This window comes from Aquarana catesbeiana, linkage group LG03 (genome assembly GCF_042186555.1).
Source record: "Aquarana catesbeiana isolate 2022-GZ linkage group LG03, ASM4218655v1, whole genome shotgun sequence".
NCBI classification, from domain to species: domain Eukaryota; kingdom Metazoa; phylum Chordata; class Amphibia; order Anura; family Ranidae; genus Aquarana; species Aquarana catesbeiana.
This window is the reverse complement of record NC_133326.1, coordinates 74,516,815-74,538,949: the sequence shown is the minus strand read 5'-3', so window position 1 is coordinate 74,538,949 and position 22,135 is coordinate 74,516,815. Positions and strand designations below refer to the sequence as shown.

At 44.3% G+C, this 22,135-nt stretch overlaps 1 protein-coding gene across 9 annotated transcripts in view; it reads right to left on the bottom strand.

Annotated features, from left to right (window-relative positions):
* DMXL2 (Dmx like 2) overlaps positions 1–22,135 on the bottom strand; it is a 304,172-nt gene that overhangs the window by 54,185 nt on the left and 227,852 nt on the right. For all 9 annotated transcript variants that reach the window (XM_073618681.1, XM_073618685.1, XM_073618686.1 and 6 more), the window contains 3 exons: positions 17,714–17,847; positions 6,633–6,718; positions 883–1,084 (listed from right to left, as the gene is read on the bottom strand). In XM_073618681.1, the coding sequence (XP_073474782.1) occupies positions 883–1,084; positions 6,633–6,718; positions 17,714–17,847 (422 nt within the window). The remainder of the gene's footprint in view (positions 1–882; positions 1,085–6,632; positions 6,719–17,713; positions 17,848–22,135) is intronic.

The window sequence follows — 22,135 nt, the reverse complement described above, 5'->3', positions numbered from 1 at the left end:
AACAGCCTTAGTAAAAAAAAAAAACTAACTGTTTACAAAGCTTAAAGCGGAGTTCCACTCATTTGTTCCCCCCCCCCCCTCCAGTACCACATTTGGCACCTTTCTGAAGGAGGGGGGAGTGAATACCTCTGTGACAGGTAACCTGTCCCTACTGCCAGGAGTCCAGGCCACTGCACATTACGTCACAGCTCGGCACTCTCCTTACCCCGCCGCCAGGCCAGTAGGAGAGCGCAGCGGTGCCTCGCACATGCTCAGTAGGGACCCAGCATGAAGCCGTAATGCTACACTGCCGGGTTCCCTTAACCGCAATGGCGGCGGCAGCACCCGACAGCTGATGGAAACATTAGCTGCAGTGCTGACATCGCTGGACTCCAGGACAGGTAAGTGTCCTATTAAAAGTCAGCAGCTGTAGTATGTGTAGCTGCTGGCTTTTAATTTTTGCAGGGGTGGGCGGAACTCCTCTTTAAACGCAAATTATACACATGCAGCAGAATAATCCCTCCCTCCTCCTCACTTCTGGCGCTGCATAGCTCCATACAGGCATTCACAAAAGACAAAACACAAAACACAAAAAACAAAAAAAACAAAAACCTTGTGCTGTGCTCTCGCTCTCATTAGAAAATCTATATAGATCTGCAAGTGTCAATTTTCTTACCCTATTTCATTAACATTAAAAAAAGCATAGAATTTGTTAAAAGCTTATTACTTTTAAGAACATATAAAAACAAATATAACATTGGTAAATCTGTTAACCAGGCTGAAAACCGCTACATGTATTACTTAGCTGCTGTATTATTTTAAAGCTGATATTCTGTACTATTTTCATAAATCTTTCAGCCCTTACATGTTCCACATCTAGCATTGATGACCACTTCTACTCACTTGAATGGTGTATTTTCAGGATCCAACATTGCTTTATGTCGAAGAATAGCAGGTCCCGCACCAACAGCCAGCTCATTTGGAAGAGTGTTTATATAATTAGGAGGTGGGCCCCCAAACTGGTCCATTCTCTCATGCAGAATCTGCTCCCACTTTTCTAGGTTTTTGACAACAGCAATACCAAGCGGGGACTTAACAGGTAGCTCTAAATTTAAAAAAAAGAATTTATAATGTTTACAAGACATCTTCATTTTTCAGAATTCTGAATATTGGCAAGATACAAACAATAGGAAAAAATGGGAATTTTTACTTACCTGTAAATTCCACATCTTGGCATACAGTACAGGACTTGTAGTCATAGTCCATGGGGTTACATGTTGCTACCTTCAGGTGATTGGTCACTGGCAAAAACTTTGCTGGTAAGCCCAAAGTGCACCCTCATATCACTACAATTTTCTAGAAATCTATATGGATAGACAGAGGGGAAGGACCAGTGTCCTGTACTGTACTCCAAGATACAAAATGTACAGGCAAGTCAAAATTCCCATTTTCTGAATGGCACAGTACAGGACACAGGACTTGTAATCATAGACCATGGGATGTCCCTAAGATATAAACTGTGGGGTAGGCAACAACATAACAGCAGCAAACCGGCCCACTGAAAACAATTGTCAGGCATGAAACATTCAGAAGACAGCTAAAGGCACCTTGCGCTTGAAATTTGCATCAGTAGGGGCCCGCAGATCCACTCAGATAAAACTTTTGGAAAGTATGAACAGAGAACCATGTGGCAGTCTTGCAAACTTTTGAAATGGATGCTTGAAACTAAAAAGCCCAAGGAGGAATGCAGATTTGGTGGAATGGGCCCCAATACGGTAGGAAGGAATAATTTCCTTAAGAGCATAAGCTCTGGAAATAAAAGCTGCTTGAGCAACATAGCAATGCAGGAAGAGGAAGCAGAATGTCCCTTCTTGTGACATTCCCCCACTAGGTCGGAATGGGAGATTGACATGGGCAACTCCTTGTACAAAGGGGTCTTGACAGGTCTGAAACCAAAGTTTTCTGGAATAGAATGAATAAGGTCTGCCCCTTTTATATTACTAAGAATCAGATGCTGGTACAGGCCAGACTGGAAGAAGGGTAGGATATGAGCAAAAGAATATTTCAATATATCTGAAAATGAGAAGCTTGGTTTTCAACCATCTACAGTATGCCTCCAGCTGTGATGGCAGATCCAACGAGAGGTAGATTTTCTCATCTTGAGTAAGGTGGATATGATGAAATCAAAAATACCCCTATTGTTTAAGACCTGGCTTTTAAAAGGCAATGTTGTTAAAAGCCAGCAACTGAGAAAATGGAACAGAAAGCCTTGAGACAGGAAGTCCGAGCTGTTTGGAAGGGGCCAAGGGCCATCTGCTTGGAATCTGTAAATGTTTGGGTACCAAGTTCTTCTGGGCCAATTTGGGGTGATGAGGATCACCTGAATCTGTTCTTCCTCTATCTTGTGGAGTAGTTCAGGAAAAATGCTTGCTGTAGGGAATTCATATACCAGTCTAAACACACACACACATCTGGTGTTCTCCATTTCTGACAGAGAATCAGGAAGATCTTTGGATGGAGAGCCCACTCGAGTGCCTGAGCCCAGGCATTGGTGATTTAAGAAGTCCGCTTGCCAATTTTTCACTACAGTTATGTAGGTAGAGATTGGAATGTGGTTCTCGGCCCAGGAGAGAACCAGACTCCCTTCCTTCAGGTCTGCCCAACTTCTGGTATTCTCTTGGTGGTTTATATAGGCCACAGACATGGGTTTGTCTGACTGCACCCTGACTGGATGACCATGTATTCGAGGGGTCCAGCGTAGGAAAATCATATGGCTCGTAGCTCCAAGATGTTGCTGTGGAGCATCGAATCCTGTGGAGACCAGGTTGCCTGGACAGTCGACTGGAAACACCTCCCGTCCCTGCCTAACAGAACTGCGTCTACCTTCCATGGACAGGAAAGGAACAATTTCCTAGATTCTAGGGTGGAGTTGCAAGTCTACCATATTAGGGAGACTTTTACCTAGCTGCACAGCAGTAGTGGGCAATCCAAAGAAAGAATCTGCTTGCCTCACATCATTAGAATGTTGATTAGCAAGGGTCTTAAGTGGAAAAGAGCAAAGGGGACCATCTTGAGGGAGGCTGCCATGAGACCCATAACCTTCACTTAGAAGAGAGTTGTGGGAAGTCTGGTTGACCTGAGAGTCAGGCAACTGGACCTCATAGAAGGAATCTTTTCCTGAGAAAGGAAATTTTTTTCCTGCCCAAAATCAGTCCCAAATACTCCGGGAGATGAGAAGGATGGTAGGCAGACTTCTTGAAATTAATCACTATCTGAAAGTTTAAAAGAACTGGACTTTCCTTTCAATGCTGGAAACCAGCATTGTGGCTGAGGAAACTTCCAGGTCCATCAAGGGAACCCATGGCGTCAATGCCCTGAGATCTTAGAGCCAGGAGCAGAGCCAATACTTTTGTAAGGACTCTTGAAATCTCAGACAGTAAAGCATGGAAAGCGTTGGTGTGAGGCAAAGATGGAATTGTTAAGATAGGCATCTTGGAAGCCCACTTATGCGATAAATTCCCTTGATCGGAGAAAAGATCAGAAGATGAAGTGGGCTTCTGGCTAGACTTTGAGGATTTTGGGGGCCAAGGCTTGCGATGAAAGGACAGACCCACTTTTAATTTAGAAAAGAATGCCTGGATGGAATGAAAGGGTCCCCTTTCCATGGGAACAGGTAGTATCCACGGTAGTAGTAGGCCAATACCTTCCTTACTAAATATATCAAGGGCAGGGGCAGAGTGGTACAGGTTTTGAACAAGAATTCGCCTGTATTTAGCACCATTCATCTTTCCCTTAACTTTGACCAGTTTCCCAGGCCCGACCGCTGATGGTGTTCTTTGGGTGATGTGATGTGTTGGGTTTGCGCCAGACATAGCATTTTCTTTGATGGTCAAAAAGTTCAATTTTAGTCTCATCAGACCAGAGCACCTTCCTCCATACATTCTGGAAGTCTCCCACATGCCTTTTCGCAAACTCAAAACGTGCCATTTTGTTTTTTGCTCAAAATAATGGCTTTCTTCTGGCCACTCTGCCATAAAGCCCAACTCTATGAAGTGTACGGCTTATTGTCGTCCTATTTACAGATACTCCAATCTCTGCTCTGCAGCTCCTCCAGGGTTATCGTAGGTCTCTGTGCTGCCTCTGATTAATGCCCTCCTTTCCTGGTCAGTGAGTTTTGGTGTATGGCCGTCTCTTGGCAGGTTTGCTGTTGTGCCATGTTCTTTCCATTTGGTTATGGTAGGTTTGATGGCGCTCCTAGGGATCATCAAAGATTTGGATATTTGTTTATAACCTAACCCTGACTCGTACTTCTCAACAACATTGTCTCTTACATGTTTGGAGAGTTCCTTGGTCTTCATGGCAGTGTTTGGTTAGTGGTGCCTCTTGCTTAAGTGTTGCAGCCTCTGGGGCCTTTCAAAAAGGTATGTATATGTAATGACAGATCATGTGACACTTAGATTGCACACAGGTGGACATCATTTCACTAATTATGTGACTTCTGAAGGTAATTGGTTGCACCAGAGCTTTTTATGAGCTTCATAACAAACATACGCACATGCCAATTATCAGTTTTTTATTTTTGAAAAAAGAGTTTTATGTATGTATTTTTCTAATTTTACTTCACCAACTTAGACTATTGTGTTCTGATCCATCACATATAATTCAGATTAAAAAAACATTGAACTAAAGGCTGTAATGTAAAATAATATGTAAAAAGCCAAGGGAGTGAATACTTTTGCAAGGCACTGTACACTGATCGTTACACTGACCTACACTGACCATTACACTGACCAACCTGACCCACACTGATCATTACACTGACCTACCTGACCCACACTGATTCATTACACTGACCATTACACTGACCTACCTGACCCACACTAATCATTAAACTGGCCCACACTAATCATTAAACTGACCCACACTGACCTACCTGACACACAATGATCATTACACTGATCTACCTGAGACACACACTGACCCAGGCCCACACTGACCTACCTGACACGCACTGACCTACCTGACCATTAGTCGTGACATCAGACTTCAGGTGACCGTGACCTCCGGCTCCTCCTGCAGCTCAGCCGTAGTGTGCGGCACCGGCGTGCCCATCCCAGTAGACAGCCAGAGACAGGAGAGCCGCTCGCCCGAGCGGGGATTTTCTCATAGTGACGTGGCCGCATTGCAATTCCCGCCTTCTGGAGCCTGCAGCGCATATGATGGACATCACACATCCCGCGGTCCCAGCATTGGACCAGTGGGACGTCCATCATAGGTGCTACAGGGGCCAGAAGGTGGGACCTGCTATGTCACTCGGCCGCGCTCCGAGTCAGATCGGTCCCTGCTCAGGGCTAATAGATTAGTGAATGTCCGAGACCCGGGGCTTTTTGGGGAGCCACTCGGGGCTCCAGCCCCCCTTAGCCCCCCCTCACGACGCCACTGATCAACGGGTGCAAGGCTTCGCTAATTAACACTGTCAGAGCTCTGATTGGACAAAGTGATGATTGCTTTCTCTAATAATGGCTCAGTGCTCATAGTTCCACCCCACACGTTGTCACTATAAGACACTATTAAAAAAATTGGGGTTTCATAGAAAGTGCTTATACGAAAGTGCATTGGGGGCATTCCCAGCAATTCTTTATTTGTTATACAGTTCACTACACTTTGATGCTGGCTGCTAAATTATTGTTTTTCGCTGTTTAGTTATCATTAGTAGTGCAACTTTTTTTCACATTTATTCCCAGCAATGCTTTTGCCGGTGTCTAATTACCTGACAGTAGCAGTATATAAATCCATGCTATATGATTACAAGTCTTGAAGTCTTCTGTTCTATATGATTAAGATAGGTAAATCTGAAGCAAATAAAATTAATCTGTCTGTCTCTATCTATAGACACACACCAAGCAATTAATTAGGAACATCTTTTCACATCAAATACTAGGATGAAAAAAAATATATAGGATCTCAGTGATTTTAAACCGTGGCATGATGATTGGTACCAAATAGGCTGGTATGAATATTTCTGTAAATGGTGATTTCCTGGGATATTCACACAAAACAGAATGTAGAATTCACTCAGATTGGTGCAAAAAACATCCAGAGAGCAGCAGTTTTGAGGCAAAAAAAAAGAGGTCAGGGAAAAAAACTGGTTGAAATTGACAGCTATGACAACTTAGATAACCCCTTTTTATAACTGTGATTAGCTAAGATAAGAAACATCTCAGAATAAATGTTGAACCCTGAGATAGATGCACTACAACATCAAAAGACTACTTCTGCCAGCCAACACCACAAAGCTAAAATTAAAGCTAGCACTAGCTCACTAAAACTGGATATTTGAAACCTCTAAAAATGTAGCCTTGATTTGATCTTGGTGTATCTTGATTTCTTCTAAGGCATACAAATTGTAGGCCAGTCACTGGATCTGAATCCATCCGAATCCACGTTTGGGATGTGGTAGAATGGTTGATTTGCAGTAAGAATGTGCAGCTGACAAATGTGTGAATATTAAACGATGCAATCATGTCAACGTGAAACAGAATCTCAAGAAAAGAAGGCCTCAAATCTCCCTCATGTTATCAAAGCCCAAGCTCTGAAAAGTTTGCCAACTATGCAATTAAAGGTTTAAGCAAATAGGAAAGAGAAAGACCAACCTGTTAATTCCAGCCCAGCAATTGGAAAGAAATTCTTAAGATTATGAACCGCAAGCTTCACCATTGCTAGTCGTATGAGGGTCCAGCTGGGAAAAAAAACAGAATATATTTATATGAAATGCATAATCATAATGCTTTAAATGTGTCATACTACAAGTAACACACAAATCTCCACATCTCATTAAGGAAGTACTTTAGAACTATTAGTGTGCTCATGCCAAATGCAGCTGTTGCCAATCGAGTGCTGCTGAAACAGATGCGTTTAAATAGAAAAAGTAGCTTTAGACAAGAATAGGATGTGTTTGACCTGTTTTGCCTGAATTTCAAATGCACCTCAATAGGAAATGCTGCATCCGAAGAAACACAACAAAGCCAATAGGGAATTGGCTGACCTGCATTTGAATTCTTGTGTAACCACCTCACGCCTGCGCTATAGACGAAAGACGTCTATAGCACGGCGCTCAATTGCCGGGAGGGCGTCCCTGGACGTCCTCCTGTTTACATCCTCCCTGCGCGCTGCCGCGGGCGCGCCCCGGGGGAAATCTGTGTTGCCCATGTCCCTTGGACACAGCCAATCACAGATCGTGCTAAATGGCCAATCACAGCGGCCATTTAGCACTCGATCTGAGTGTCCAATGAAAGATGAGATCATCTCTCATCGCCGGCTCTCCCTCCTCACACAGAGACCGCGTGTGAGGAGGGAGAGCGAACTCCGGCTGCAGCGTGAGTGTGTGAACACAAACACAGTGCACACACACACAAACACACATGCCCACAGTACCTATCAGTGCCAACTGTCCCCAGTGCCACCTGTCCCCAGTGTCACCTATCAGTGCCAACTGTCCCCAGTGCCACCTGTCCCCAGTGCCACTTATCAGTGCCATCTGTCTCCAGTGCCACCTGTCGGTGCCATCTGTCCCCAGTGCCACCTGCCCCCAGTGCCACCTGTCAGCCATCTGTTATCAGTGTCACGTGTCATCAGTGCCAGGTATAAGTGCCATCTGTCATCAGTGCCACGTGCCATCTATCAGTGTCACGTGTCATCAGTGCCACATCAGTGTCACGTCATCAGTGCCACGTATTAGTGCCATCTGTCATCAGTGCCACATCAGTGTCACGTGTCAGTGCCACGTATTAGTGCCATTTGTCATCAGTGCCACATCAGTGTCACGTGTCATCAGTGCCACGAATTAGTGCCATCTGTCATCAGCGCCACATCAGTGTCACGCGCCATCAATGCCACCTGTCATTTGTGCAACATCAGTGTCACGTGTTATTGTCCTGGTGCTCCAGGGCCTTCAAAAGTGTAATAGGTAGTCAACAAATTAGATGTGTAATTTATGCTCCTAGAACACGTAATGGCGCTCCCTGCATGTTGGGCCTCTCTGTGTGGCTAGGCTGTGAAAAAGTCAGACACGTGGTATCGTAATACTCAGGAGGAGTAGCAGAATGTATTTTGGGGAGTCATTTGTGGTATACACATGCCATGTGAGAAAAATAACCTATTACAATGACAATTTTGTGGAAAAAAAATCTTAATTTTGCAAAGAATTGTGGGAAAAAAAATTACATAAAAAACCTCACCATGCCTCTTACTAAATACCTTGGAATGTCTACTTTCACAAAAGGGGTAATTTGGGGGGTATTTGTACTTTCTTGGCTTGTTAGGTTCGCAAGAAATGAGATAGGCCACAAGTACTTCAGGTGTGATCAATTTTTTATGATTTGCACCACAGCTTGTAGACTCTATAACTTTCACAAAGACCAAATAATATTCACTAATTTGGGTTATTTTTACCAAAGATATGTAGCAGTATAAATTGTGGCCAAAATTTATGAAGATAAATTAATAATTTGCACAATTTTATCACAGAAACTAAGAAAAATTCGTTTTTTTTTCAAAATTTTTGTTTTTTTTCATTTATAGCGCAAAAAATAAAAAACCCAGAGGTGATCAAATACCACCAAAAGAAAGCTCTATTTGTGTGAAAAAAAAGGACAAAAAATGCATTTGGGTACAGTATTACATGACTGAGTAATTGTCATTCAAAGTGTGAGAACACTGAAAGCTAAAAATTGGTCTGGTCAGGAGGGGGGTTTAAGTGGCCAGTAGGCAAGTGGTTAAAAATGCATGTGAAGCACAGGTAAACACTGTCAGTGTAAATTGGCAACAGTCTTTAGGGCTTATGTACACAATGTGGCTTTTTTTTCTTAATATAACAATTACAAAACATACAATTTCTATATTTTAAGTTTTTATCAACTCCTCATTATACAGGCAGTCAACTCTATTAACCATTAGAGATGGGCGAACAGGTCGCGCCGAGCAAATGTTCAGCCTGTTCGGAAAACATCCGAATCCGCGGGTAGTTCGGCAGGATGTTAGCTTGCCGAGCACCCCACAATGCACTGTGCGCTTCTCAGTGCACTACAGGGCCCTGATTGGATGAAGCCTTGCTGGTCAGGTGCAAGGCTTCGCTAATTAACAGTGTCAGAGCCCTGATTGGACAAATTGATGATTGCTTTCTCCAATAATGGCTCAGTGCTCATAGTCCCACCCCACATGTTAAAAGGTAACATCCCATAACCAGGTCTTGTAGTGTTAGAGTGGAGAAAAATAGAGCAGTTTTAAACTAGCAGTTAGTGTGTTCACTTATTGTGACTTTGAGTGTAGAGTGTTAGTATTGTGTGTGAGAATAGTGTGTCAGTGTAGGGCAGTGTTTAACACAGCATTGCACAACATTTAGTGCTGTATACCCCCCTTTTTTGGTTGCTGTTTTTTCTTTGGTCCCCTGCTTGCCCCCCCCCTTTTTAAAAATTGTCAGCCACAGCTATTCTGACTGCGACGCTGGTGTTCACCCTTTTTTATTTTTTACATTTCTGTCAGCGTCAGTCCTCAATTTAAAGCGCACCAAACACCACTTTTCTTTGAATAAAGTACATCCAATTACACATTTCCCAGTATCTATAAAATTTGAGTAATAAGCCTCCCCCCATCATGTCTGGGAGGCCAACAAGGAGAGGCAGATGTTCCCATGCCACTATGAGGGGGCCAGCAGCGTCTGTGTCCACATGCAACGGTGGACGTGGTCCATCCTCAGGCAGGGCCCCTTTGTCTCCGTTCAGTGATGTTGCCTGTGCTTATCCAGCCACAGCATGTAGAAGAGGTGGTGGGCTGGCTTGCTAAACGATCCTTATCCTCTAGGATTCAAGCTGGCACTAGTGCACAGTCCACCGCAGCTGCTAGAGTGGCTTATTCTGCCTCTTTGTCCACAGCTACTCCTGCTATAGCCCCAGCATCATGCATGGAGAAGTCAGCTGAATTATTTGAACACAGCGTTAGCCACATGCTTCTTAAGGATGTCCAGACATTATTTGATTCTGATGTTAGTTCTGAAGTTGAGGAAGTTAGGAGCATGAGCCTACAGAGAGAGGAGAACACTGATAAACAAATTGGCAGTCATGTTCCTCCAGCTGCAGTGTATTGCCAAGTTGACTCTAGTGATGATGAGGATGGAGAGGATGCTGATGAAGTCACTGACGTGACTTTGGTGCCAGATAGAGCAAATGAGGAAAGTAAGGGTGAGGCACAACCCCAAAGGCAGCCATCATGGAAGAGTATAGAGCAGCCACACTATGCCATCAGATTGTGGAGCGGTCATCTCCGGGACCACTTCCCATAGCTCAGCTGTGTGGGCCTTTTTTAGCACACGTGCAGCTGATCGCACGGTTTCAATTTGCAATCTCTGCGGGAAGCAGATCAAGCGTGGCAAAAACACCAGCCATTTGGGTACCACATGCGTGACAAGGCATTTAACCTCCCACCACTCAGCCCCTTGGCAAGAGCACCTGAAAGCCACACACAAGGGACACATTCTTCTCCTCCTCATCTCTCATGTCTAACCCAGCTATAACTCAAGACCTTTCAGCAGCCTCCACTGAAAGGGATGATGGTATAGCAAAGGGTGTCACAGGTCCTTGCAACACGTCTGCCAGCAGCACACCACCAGTTGTAGAGTATAGCAGGAAAATGTCTCTGCCCCAGCTGCTGCAACGCAAGAAAAAACACACTTCCTGCAACCCACATACCCAGCGTCTAAATTCCAGTTTTTCCAAATTGCTGGTTTTACAACTCCTCCCTTTCCGTCTGGTGGATTCTACCCCCTTCTGTGAGTTTGCAGAATGTGCTGTACCACAATGGAAGGGTTCCCAGTCGCTATTTTTTTTCACGTAAGGCCATTAGAGCTCTGTCCCATCACATGGAAGGCAATGTTTTGGCATTGTTGGGCAAGGTAGTCAGCCACAAGGGCTACCTTACTGCTGACTTGTGGTCCAGCAAGCATGGTCAAGGACGATATTTTTTTGTTCACGGCACACTGGGTAAACTCTGCTTGCAACTAGGAAGGATGCAGGACAGGGCTCAGTGCTGGAGCTTGTTTTGCCACCATGTCTCCATACAGCTGGTGGTGATGATGCGAGAATTGTCAGCTCCACCCCCTCCCCCATGCCATCCTCTGCTGAATTGTCCAATGAACCACCAGTACCCCTAAGCGTTCAAGGGGCCATTCAACGAGTCAGGCTAAAAGATGCCATGCAACTCGGACCCCGTATAATCGGACTCATTCTGCCATTATATAGCAGTCCCTCTGCGAAAGTGAGGGTCAATGGTACTCTGTCAGACGCCTTCCCAATCCGCAACGGAACGAGACAGGGATGCCCCCCGTCACCTATCCTTTTTGTACTTACACTCGAACCCTTCCTCCACAAACTTAAACGTAACCCAGACATTAAGGGAATTAAATCTCCAGAGAAGGAATACAAATACGCTGCATACGCAGATGACATCCTAATGTTCCTCACACAACCGATAACTACTTTGCCAGTATTGTTAGCTGAATTCAAACACTTCCAGACCCTCTCTAATTTGAAGATCAACCTTACTAAATCTTTTGCTCTCAACATCTCATTAACCCACAGTCAGGTAAATCAGTGTAAGGACAACTTTCCATTTCAATGGAAACAAGATTCAATAACATACCTAGGCATCCAAATTCCAGCTAAACTATCAGACCTATATACCAAAAATTTCCTCCCCCTCTTAAACAGACTAAACTCTGACCTTAAAACGTGGAACAAACCGACATTTTCTTGGTTTGGCAGAGCAGCCATACTGAAGATGAATGCTCTTCCAAGAATTCTATACCTCCTACAGACAATACCGATACAGATCCCTCCCTCCTTCTTTAAAACTTACAGACAGCTAAGCACTAACTTCCTGTGGGGAAAACAGAGGCACAGGATCAGTCACGACCTGCTTACCCGGCCGAAAAATCTAGGAGGCATAGGCCTTCCGAATATCTCTCACTACCACACTGCCACCCACCTATCTAGGATAGTGGACTGGAATATCCATACCCAACAGAAAGACTGGGTCTCCCTAGAGGCTACTTTCATGAACTTATCCCTAAATGCACTCCCATGGATCTCCCCAAAACAAATTCCACCAGACATTCAAACACATCCGACGATAGGCCCCACCTTACGATGTTTTCACCAATCGTGCAAGAAGACCTCTATCTCCTCTACCCCCAGCCCACTGACTCCAATAAAATTGAACCCAGATTTCCCTCCAGGCATGCACCACCAATTCCTCTCTGACAATCTACCACAAGGACAAATTAGAGCCCATCAATTCTACACACAGGGCAAGCTACTCACTGCAATGCAAATCGCAACCGGCTTCGGAAAAACGCCCATCCCTCCATGGTCATACATAATGATAGCCCATTACCTAAAAACCTTAGATAAAATGGGTCAATGTTCTAGACAGCTTACACCATATGAACTATTATGTACCGAAACAACACCACAAGCCCATCTTATCTCCCGCATACACAACCTCCTCTTCACTAACATTAAAGCGAATGACAGCCAGTTCTGTAGGAAGTGGGAAGCTGACTTATCCATCCAACTTTCGGAAGAAAGCTGGGAGCAAATCTTTTTAAACATACATAAGGGCTCCACTAATGTCTATATTCAGGAAAATGGGTTCAAAATTCAGGCGAGATGGTACCATACCCCAACACTGTTACACAAATTTAAAGCCGACATCCCCGAAACATGCTGGAGGTGCTGTCAAGATAGAGGTACCCTCCTTCATGTCTGGTGGACGTGTACCCCGTTACAAACCTTTTGGTCAGAAGTCCACCGTATAGTCACGCAAATTACCACTTACAATCCAGAATTCACCCCAGCCCAATTCCTCCTACACCACTCTCCCCTACCACACAACACGTATCATAAATCACTAATGATGCACTTGATCAACGCAGCAAAACAATGCATCCCTGCACACTGGAACTCAACAAAGATACCCACTCTTAAAGAATGGTTCGTCAGAATAGAAAAAGTAGCAGAAATGGAAAAACTAATACTTACCGCAAGAGACTCGCCGACAAAATTCAGCCGTAAGTGGGCCTGTTGGACACACTACCAGACTTTACCTGAATACCAAGATATACTAAATTCTCACACATAAAGGTTAGGGTACACCGAATGCCATAACCTATATATAACCTAAACATATTTCCCAATAACATTGCAGTCAAAATAACAGGGATAGATACCATTCACAGAGGGAAGTCAGAGACCGATCCTCCTACCCCCCCTTCCTCCCCCCCCACTCTCTCCCCTACCCACCTCCCACCTCCTCTTCTCCTTTTCTACAATCGCCATCTAAACACCCACATAAACACATAGTCTATCCACTTCACATACCAATTAACCACCCAACCTACGAAATGCATTCCAGAAATTTACGAAGCTGCCCTGTCAGCTTAATGTGCAACCCCATAGACATTGAGTGATAAACATAACACATTTCCAATAAAATTTTTATTTAAAGCGTACACATGGGCTCTCGTACTGAATACAGAATATATGCTAGCGGAGCAATAGATATCAAGTAATTAGGACTCATTTGAGGATATATGTTGGGTTGATACCCATCTCATAACCAGTCAAGTATGGAAGTGATTATCAATACCAGCTGGGACTTTTGTTTTGGAACATATTCTATAATTTACAAAATGTTATAATTTATATGCATTGATAAATGTAAAATGTTTGCTGTAAAGACTTTATAACCCTCAATAAAATACTTTGAAACATAAAAGATGCCATGCAGTGCTTCAGCTGGTCTGTCTAGTGGACAAGAAACACACCGGAGCAGAGATTCTTTCAGCTCTGCAGGGCCAGGCCCAGAGGTGATTCACGTCACAGAAGCTTGAGCCAGGCATGGTGGTGTGTGATAATGGCACTAACCTTCTGTCCGCCCTTTGACAGGGAAAGTTAACATGTGCCATGCCTGGCACATGTCCTCAATTTGGCGGTGCAGTGTTTCTTAAACAGGTACCCAGGTTTGCAAGATCTTCTAAAGCAGGCCAGAAGAGTCTGTAACCATTTCAGATGGTCATACACAGCCAGTGTTCGGTTGGCTGAAATTCAGCAGGAATTCCACCAGCCAATAAATCGCCTGATTTGTGACATGCCCACTAAGGGGGAACCCAACTTTTGCAATGCTACAGCGGCTGCACATGCAGCAGAGGGCCGTCAATAAATACCTGTGCGAGTATGGCCCCACGTCAATGGCTGCTGATAAAGGATGCATGCACTGTACTGTCACCATTTGAAGAGGCGGCAAAGATGGTGAGCCATGACAATGCATGCATTAGTGACACAATCCCTTGTGTTCCTGCTGGAGCATACTTTCTGCATGGCATTATGGACAGGGCACTCGAGGCAAAACAGCGGGAGGAAGAAGACTTTCCTCTCAAGGCCCGCTTTATGCAGACATTATTCTTGGGACGGCCTAGAACACACAAGAGGAGAGGGAGGTGGAGGCCTATGGCAGTTTTGGAGCTGTTGAAGCAGAGGAAGACATATGTCAAACTTTAAGAGATGGTTTTCAGTCCTCAGAAACCTTGGGAGTAGTATGTGGCTAGGAGGAGGCAGTTCCAGATACTGTGAATAAAGAAATTACTGTGCTACGATCTATGAAGTAATAGCTGCTAGCACTACAGTCTGAAAAATTGTGCGAGAAATAACAATAAAAAAGTGCAACACTACAGATGAACCATTTTGTAGGTGTAAACCAACAAACAAGTGTGCAAAATGAATGCATATAAAATTGTAAACTGTGTGACTGGTAGTACCGGCGTACACCAATAATAAAGTGCAGTGTGCTGAAATAACCATAAACCTAAGTATTAACCAACTTAAATGCATATAAAGTGCAAATAGTCGCTATAGGTTCAGACAGTTCAAAATGAGAAGCAGGCTGCAAACGTGGGTCTGCTGGACAAAGGTGGAAAGTCACCACCCATCCACATAAAACAGTTCAAATAAGCTGAAAACTGAAGATTGAAATCTGTTCAGTAAGGACACGAGTAGACCATCATCTGCTAAAGGCGTCACCTAGGATTATGTTTCTGCCACCCAGGGGAGAGGGTAAATAATCTTACCAGAGACTGTGGACTCTACTGCCAGCGGCAGTGAGTCAAACAATCATAAATTCTCTTACGCAAAAAAGTTTTATCCCTATTGTGCGGTCACCAGTACGGTATTTGTACATTGAAATCATATCCCCTCTCAAGCGTCTCTTCTCCAGAGAGAACAAGTTCAGTGCTCATAACCTTTCCTCATAACTAAGATCCTCCAGACCCTTTATTAGTTTTGTTGCCCTTCTCTGGACTCTCTCCAGTTCTAGCACATCCTTCCTGAGGACTGGTGCCCAGAACTGGACAGCATATTCCAGGTGTGGCCGGACATCTCCCCTTCGAGACAGGGAAAAGGACTAAGGACATCCCTTTCTCTGCAGCCCCAGCTGCACTGAAGATGAATGGACAGGAGTCAGCGGCTCCTGTTCATTCATAAACTGAAGCAGAGTAAAACAGTTTACGATGCTCAGTTATGAATGGACAGAGTCAGTGATCACTGACTCTGTGCATTCGAAAAAAGAAGAAGCCGGTACATGACATATTAACGGGCTCCTTCCTCCGCTCTCCATTGTGACAGATTCGGGATGAGGGAGGACCGGAGGAGGACCCAGACAGAATGAGGAGCACACGGGGGAACCGGAGGGGTATCCGACAGAACGAGGAGCATACGGGGAGCAGGTGGGGGGCCTGACAGAGCGAGGAGCACACAGGGGACCCAGGGAAGGACACAGGGGGACAATCAGTGCAGCGGTGGGGGGGAGGTACAAGCACAGATCCCCCTGTATAGCTTTCAATAAAGCATCTGACAGCCGTGGGAGGGAGGGAAGGAGAAGCGGCTGTCAGATGCTTAATTAAAAGCTATACAGGGAGTTTGGTGCTTGTACCCCCCCCCCCAATCACCTGTGAGGCTGCCCACCCCCTCTGCTACGCTGAGGATGCCTGGCCCGATACAACAGGTATCAGATTAGGCATCGGAGCAGTTGCACGGGTACCAATACTCATGCAAATGCTTGGTGTCGGCACCAATACCGATACTGGTATTGGTGCAATCCTAGTCTTCACTGTGTTCCATGGTATCTCTAATGCCTTGGAAAGTCTTTTGTACCCTTCTCTAACTGATACCTTTTAACAAGAAGGCTGGGATCACACTATTGCAAATTGGATGTGGGTTTCTCTGCATCCAATTCGCATAGCAGGAGATTTGACTGGCTCTCTATAGAGATGGTTGACACATCTCTGGTGCTAACTGCACAGGAGTCCTGTGCATCTTTTGGGCCGTATCAGGATGGAAATCGGGCCTGAAACGGTGAATGGAGACGCACTGATGCCTCTGATGCTTTGGAAGTGCTCTGCCTACCATGGCCTTTGCTGTAAGAAGTGACTAAGAAAATGTCAGGAAAGACCTACTAGAACGCCTGAACTTTATTTGAGGTTAATCAGAGGCACTAAGTGTGTACTAACTCCTATTTAACATTAGTTTGAATGTGATTGCTTAGTTCTGCTACAACCCTAGTTACAAAAGTGTGCGTACACTTATGCAACCACATTATTATATATATTTTTTTTACTTCCTCCTCTAAAAGATATCAGTTTGTTTTTCAATTTTGATGTACATTTTATAGGTCAAATTAAAGGTGGAAAAAGTTCTGAAATGATTTATCTTGGTCTGATTCTTTTACATCACAGAAATCTGACATTTTAACAGGGGAGTGTAGACTTTTTTTATGTACATTGGTTGATAACATGCTAAAACAGACAAATACTTTCCGGAATGTTACAAGAGTCTACTAGAGACCACTGCCATTATTAATGCTCCCACATTTGGATTCTCTTTCCCCTCCTAAAAGTTACTGGTGTCACATTTGTAACCTCTCGGCAAGATGCATTATATAAGACAAGGGGGCAAAAAAGCATACAAAGTGAAAACGGGAACAGACAGTAGGGTAAAAAGAAAAATGTGTAAAATAAGCCAAACTATTTACCTAGCAGAAGCAACTGTAAGGAATATTTTACATTCACTGGCATGAATAAGCAGGGCTGCAGACTACTAGCAGCTGGGGCACCAAGACCATACGGGACTCTCCTAAAAGGGACAACTCTTACCCAACATTCAATAATACTCAGTATCTCTTAAATCCCCTGCCTGACCCAATAGTCAAGTTATCTTACCCCAGTAAGGCAGTAGCAAATTGAATCTGCTTTAGATGGATTTAGTTGGGCAGGTTAAGAAACTCTGCACCCTATAACTTCCCATACCATAATTACACCAAATTTGCACACTACCTTCAAAAAGTTTATTTAACTGCTGAGCGTTTTGGATGAACTTTTTATTTTCAAGTCTACTTCATGGTTCCTCCTAAAGAGATGCCCATAAAATTTTGCATAATTATATCCATCTTTTCCCAATTAGCTATTGCTAATAACCAATTCTAAACATTAAGCCCTGCAGTTCTGACACCATCTGTTGACTTTACTGTCCTCTCCTGCTACTAAAGGCAAAAAAAGCGTCACAATAAGATTTTAAAACAGGTTGCCGAGTACAAATGCATGTGTACAACAAAGTGAATTCTTCATCCCTTTTACCTGTAGGAACTAGAATTTGTGTGCTCTTGTATTTGTGTATCAGAGAGAAATGCATCATCATCCTCATCATCATCACTTGGAATACTTTCATCTGAGTCGTAAATAACCCCACTGTCAGACAGAGGAAGGAATGGCTGCAATAAAAAGCAGAGGAAAGTATTAGATGATCATTTAAAATGGGACATAAAAAAATAGGATTTTTATGACAGCCTACCTGTAAAATCCTTTTCTTTTGAAGTACATCACGGGACACAGAGCCATAGTAATTACTATGTGGGTTATAGTCCACCTTCAGGTGCTGGACACTGGCACACCCTAAACAGGAAGTTGCCTCCCTATATAACCCCTCCCATACCTGGAGCATCTCAGTTTTGTAGCAAAGCAATACATGTGTATACTAGAAAGAGGGGCGGCAACTCTGTGTCCCGTGATGCACTTCAAAAGAAAAGGATTTTACAGGTAAGCTGTAAATCCTATTTTCTTTAATCGTACATCACGAGACACAGAGCCATAATAATTACTATGTGGGATGTCCCAGAGCAATGCCAACTGAGGGGAGGGAGACACAACAAAAGTAGGGCACCATGAGATCAGAGGACTTATACTGCTGCCTGCAGAACACTGCACCCAAAGCGACATCCTCATGTCTTTTACATCCACCTGATAGAATCTGGTAAATGTGTGGATTGAAGACCAAGTTGTGGCCTTGCAGATTTGAGCCATGGAGGCTTGGTGATGCACTGCCCACGAAGCACTAACAGCTCTAGAGGAGTGCGTTTTGATTTGAGAGGGTAGAAACTACCTCTTTAAACCATAAGCTAGCGATTACTTGTCGATTCCATTTAGAATAGTAGATTTCCATGCTGCCTGTCCTCTTTTAGGACCTTCAGGCAATACGAACAAAACATCAGTTTTCCGAATCTGAGCAGTTGTCTTTAAGTAGACTGCTCTCACCACATCAAGAGAATGTAGTGATTTTTCTTCCATAGAACAGGGTTCTGGAAAAAATGAAGATAGAACACTATCCTGGTTTAGATAAAAACCTGATACTACCTTCGGTAAAAAGTTAGGATGAGGACGCAATACTACCTTATCCTTGAGAATAATAATAATATGGCTCTTTACAAGAAAAAGAAGCCAATTCCGATACCCTTCTTGCAGCAGATATGGTTACCAGAAAAAATAGTTTCCTTGTCAAAAAAGGACCAAGGGAATATGTCGTATCCAAAAAAAAGGCTGCTTTGTAATGCCGCCAAAACTAAATTCAAGTCCCAAGGGTTCAGGGGTGACCTAACCGGGTATTAAGCCGTGTTACCCTCTGAATAAAGTTACGAACCAAAGAAAGCGAAGCAAGTGGTCGTTGAAATAATACCAATGAGACCAAGACCTGTCCTTAGAAAGCACTTAAGGCCAGCTTTATTTCTCACCCCATCTAGAGAAATTCAAGGATTCTTCCTTTGACCTATTTCCTGGGGTGCAACCCCTGGTTTCACACCAGGAGACATATGCTCCCGGCTTCCTTGCATTAACCAAGATAGAAACAACTGAACCAGACAGCCCACGTTTCTTCGGAGTGTGGGTCTCAATAGCCAAACCGTTAAATTTAGCATTTGTAAAGTAGGATGGAATACCGGACCTTACGAAAGAAGGACTGGCCGTGGCGGTAGGGTCCACGAGTCCCTACTGTCATCTTTACGATCCCTGCATACCAAGATTTCCTGGGCCCCGCTGGGGGCCACAAGAATTACAGACTTCCCTTTACAGACCCAAGTATCTTTCATGGTTTTAAAGAAGATTTCTCCTAGGCTGAGGATCCGACCTAGATATTCCAGGTAATTGAATGTAGTGACCATACTTTGGTGACCAAACTTTGGTCTAAGCGGGCTACCGACTGGACTATCAAGAACAGATCGTCCAGGTAAACCATAAACATTATACCTTGGGCCCTTAATCTGTCCAGAAGAGGGGCCAGAACCTTTGTAACACTCAAGGTGCAGTAGCTAGACCGGAAAGCTAGACCTCCAGAAGAGGGGCCAGAACCTTTGTAAACACTCTAGGTGCAGTAGCTAGACCGGAAAGCAGAGCTACACACTGAAAATTAACATTTTCCACCTTGAAAAGTAGATATTACTAGTGAGCGAGGAAATAGGCCATATGGGAGGTATGCATCTTTGACGTCGATTGACGCCAGAAGTTCTCCTCCTTGTAGGATGGAGATAACTGATTAGATTGATTCTATGCGAAAAAAGAGTGGTTATATTCAGGAATTGAATTTAGGTTTTTGAGATCCAGAATGTCCATTTGGATTTAACCAAACACCAACCTCTGCTCTTACATGGAGGCCACCACGATCACTTTTTGCCAAAGATGGTCCAATGCTTGAGAGAAAGACTTTTTTCTCTGGATCCTTAGGCACGTTTGATCTGGTAAAACAAGGAGACGGGAACTCATGGAACTCCAGTTTGTACCTTGGAGCTATTGAGGAAGTCCTCCATTCGTCTTGACACTCTTCCTGCCAGATCCTTGAGAACTGCAGAAGAATTCCCCCAATATTGCGGGGGGCGCCTCCTCATAAAGGGAGGCTTCAGTATCTTGTAGGTTTCCTCCCCCAAGACCTCTTTTGTCCCTGGGGTTAACCCTGAGGATTACCTTTTGAATCTGACCGCGAAAGCCGTCGTGACTGCCTGGAGGCTGATGCCCCTGGCACAGAAGAAGGAGCTTTAAAACGAAAAATACATTTACTCCTTTTCTTAAATGGCAAAAGGGGTATTTTTCCCACTAGAATTTCTTTGGATGTATTATCCAAAAAAATCCCCAAATAGCTGTTTCACCGCAAAAAGGAAGACTAGCCAGGAGCTTCTGCATGGTGCTTAGCGAAGGGCGCAAGGCCTGAAGAATAAAATCTCTCATAGCAACTATTGCAAACATAAAGCTGCCAGATCCTGAGCCTGCTGAGCAGGATAACCTTGAACAAACTTATAACTTATTCAAACTGGTCTCTCAATGATTAAGCAATTACTGTCAGCACAGGCTGAGACACTCAATCTGCCAGAGAAAAAGGTGTTTTTTTTTTTTTTAATAATAGGAATTCCAACTTTTTTATCTGTTCGATCCTTAAGAGCCCTTTCACACTGGGGCGGGGGCGGCGTCGGTGGTAAAACGCCACTATTAGTAGCTGCGTTTTACCGTCGGTATGCGGCCGCTAGCGGGGCGGTTTTACCCCCCGCTAGCGGCCGAGAAAGGGTTAAATACCACCGCAAAGCGCCTCTGCAGAGGCGCTTTGCCGGCGGTATAGCCGCGCCGTCCCATTGATTTCAATGGGCAGGAGCGGTAAAGGAGCAGTATACACACCGCTCCATAGATGCTGCTGGCAGGACTTTTTTTACCGTCCTGCCAGCGCATCGCTCCAGTGTGAAAGCCCTCGGGGATTTCACACTGGAATGAAAGTAGCGGCACTTTCGGGTCGGTTTGCAGGCGCTATTATTAGCGCAATAGTGCCTGCAAACCGCCCCAGTGTGAAAGGGCTCTAAGCATTTGAGCATTGTCTGCTGGACAAGTCAAACTCTTATCCACAGAGGATATAGCAGCCTTAATTGCTGGTATACCCTACTTAGTGAATTTCCTCCACCATAGGATAAAGTGTGAAAACTTTTTAGGAGGGAAAATAATGCTCATCTGGGTGATCCTCGCAGATACAAAAAAAGATTTTCCAGCAATGAATGGACAGGAAAAGGCATGCACAGCTTGAGGAGGCTTTAGCGAACCCAAACACTCAGTTAAGTGTACATAAATGTGGAGCCATTCAGCAAGAAATTGCAACATCAATCTTAAGATTGAAACAGCTGATTCTCCCGCATTTGACACCTCAGAAGAGGAGTCATCAGCCTAACCACGGTCCCCTGAGGGAATTAGTCTTCAGTTTGAGGGTCCTGGGCAATGGAAGAGAACCTGTCGCATTTTGACCCACACTGGGATGCGATTAAAGTCGCTAAACTTTTTTCTTTTTTTTAAACCTATCATTACTGAGGAAAAAAGATCTTTTTTAGTAAAATAAACAGGGGCTGCAGTGTTGTAAACAGTTGCAAACGTTTCATGGCCCCGATGCTCACTCTGACCAGCCACCCCCACTCAGGGGAGGATGCCATTTGTAGAGATGAGTAGGCTTTCCAGAGCTTGAGGGAGACCCTTTTAGCGCTTTTTTGGGTGTTTCAACCCCCCCTTCTGACCTTAGCCCGATGCACAAAGCAGAGGTACTACCAGAAGAAATGGCATCCACTGCTTGAGCAATAGTCCAGCCACTGCCGCTGCTATTAATGCTCAGCCTAATGCAAATAGTGAATGTGTCAAATAACAAATGCCTGTGTCACCAAAACCTCTTTCATGCTCCTCTTTGCTCTTATGTCTCTCAATTTTGCAGCCAGC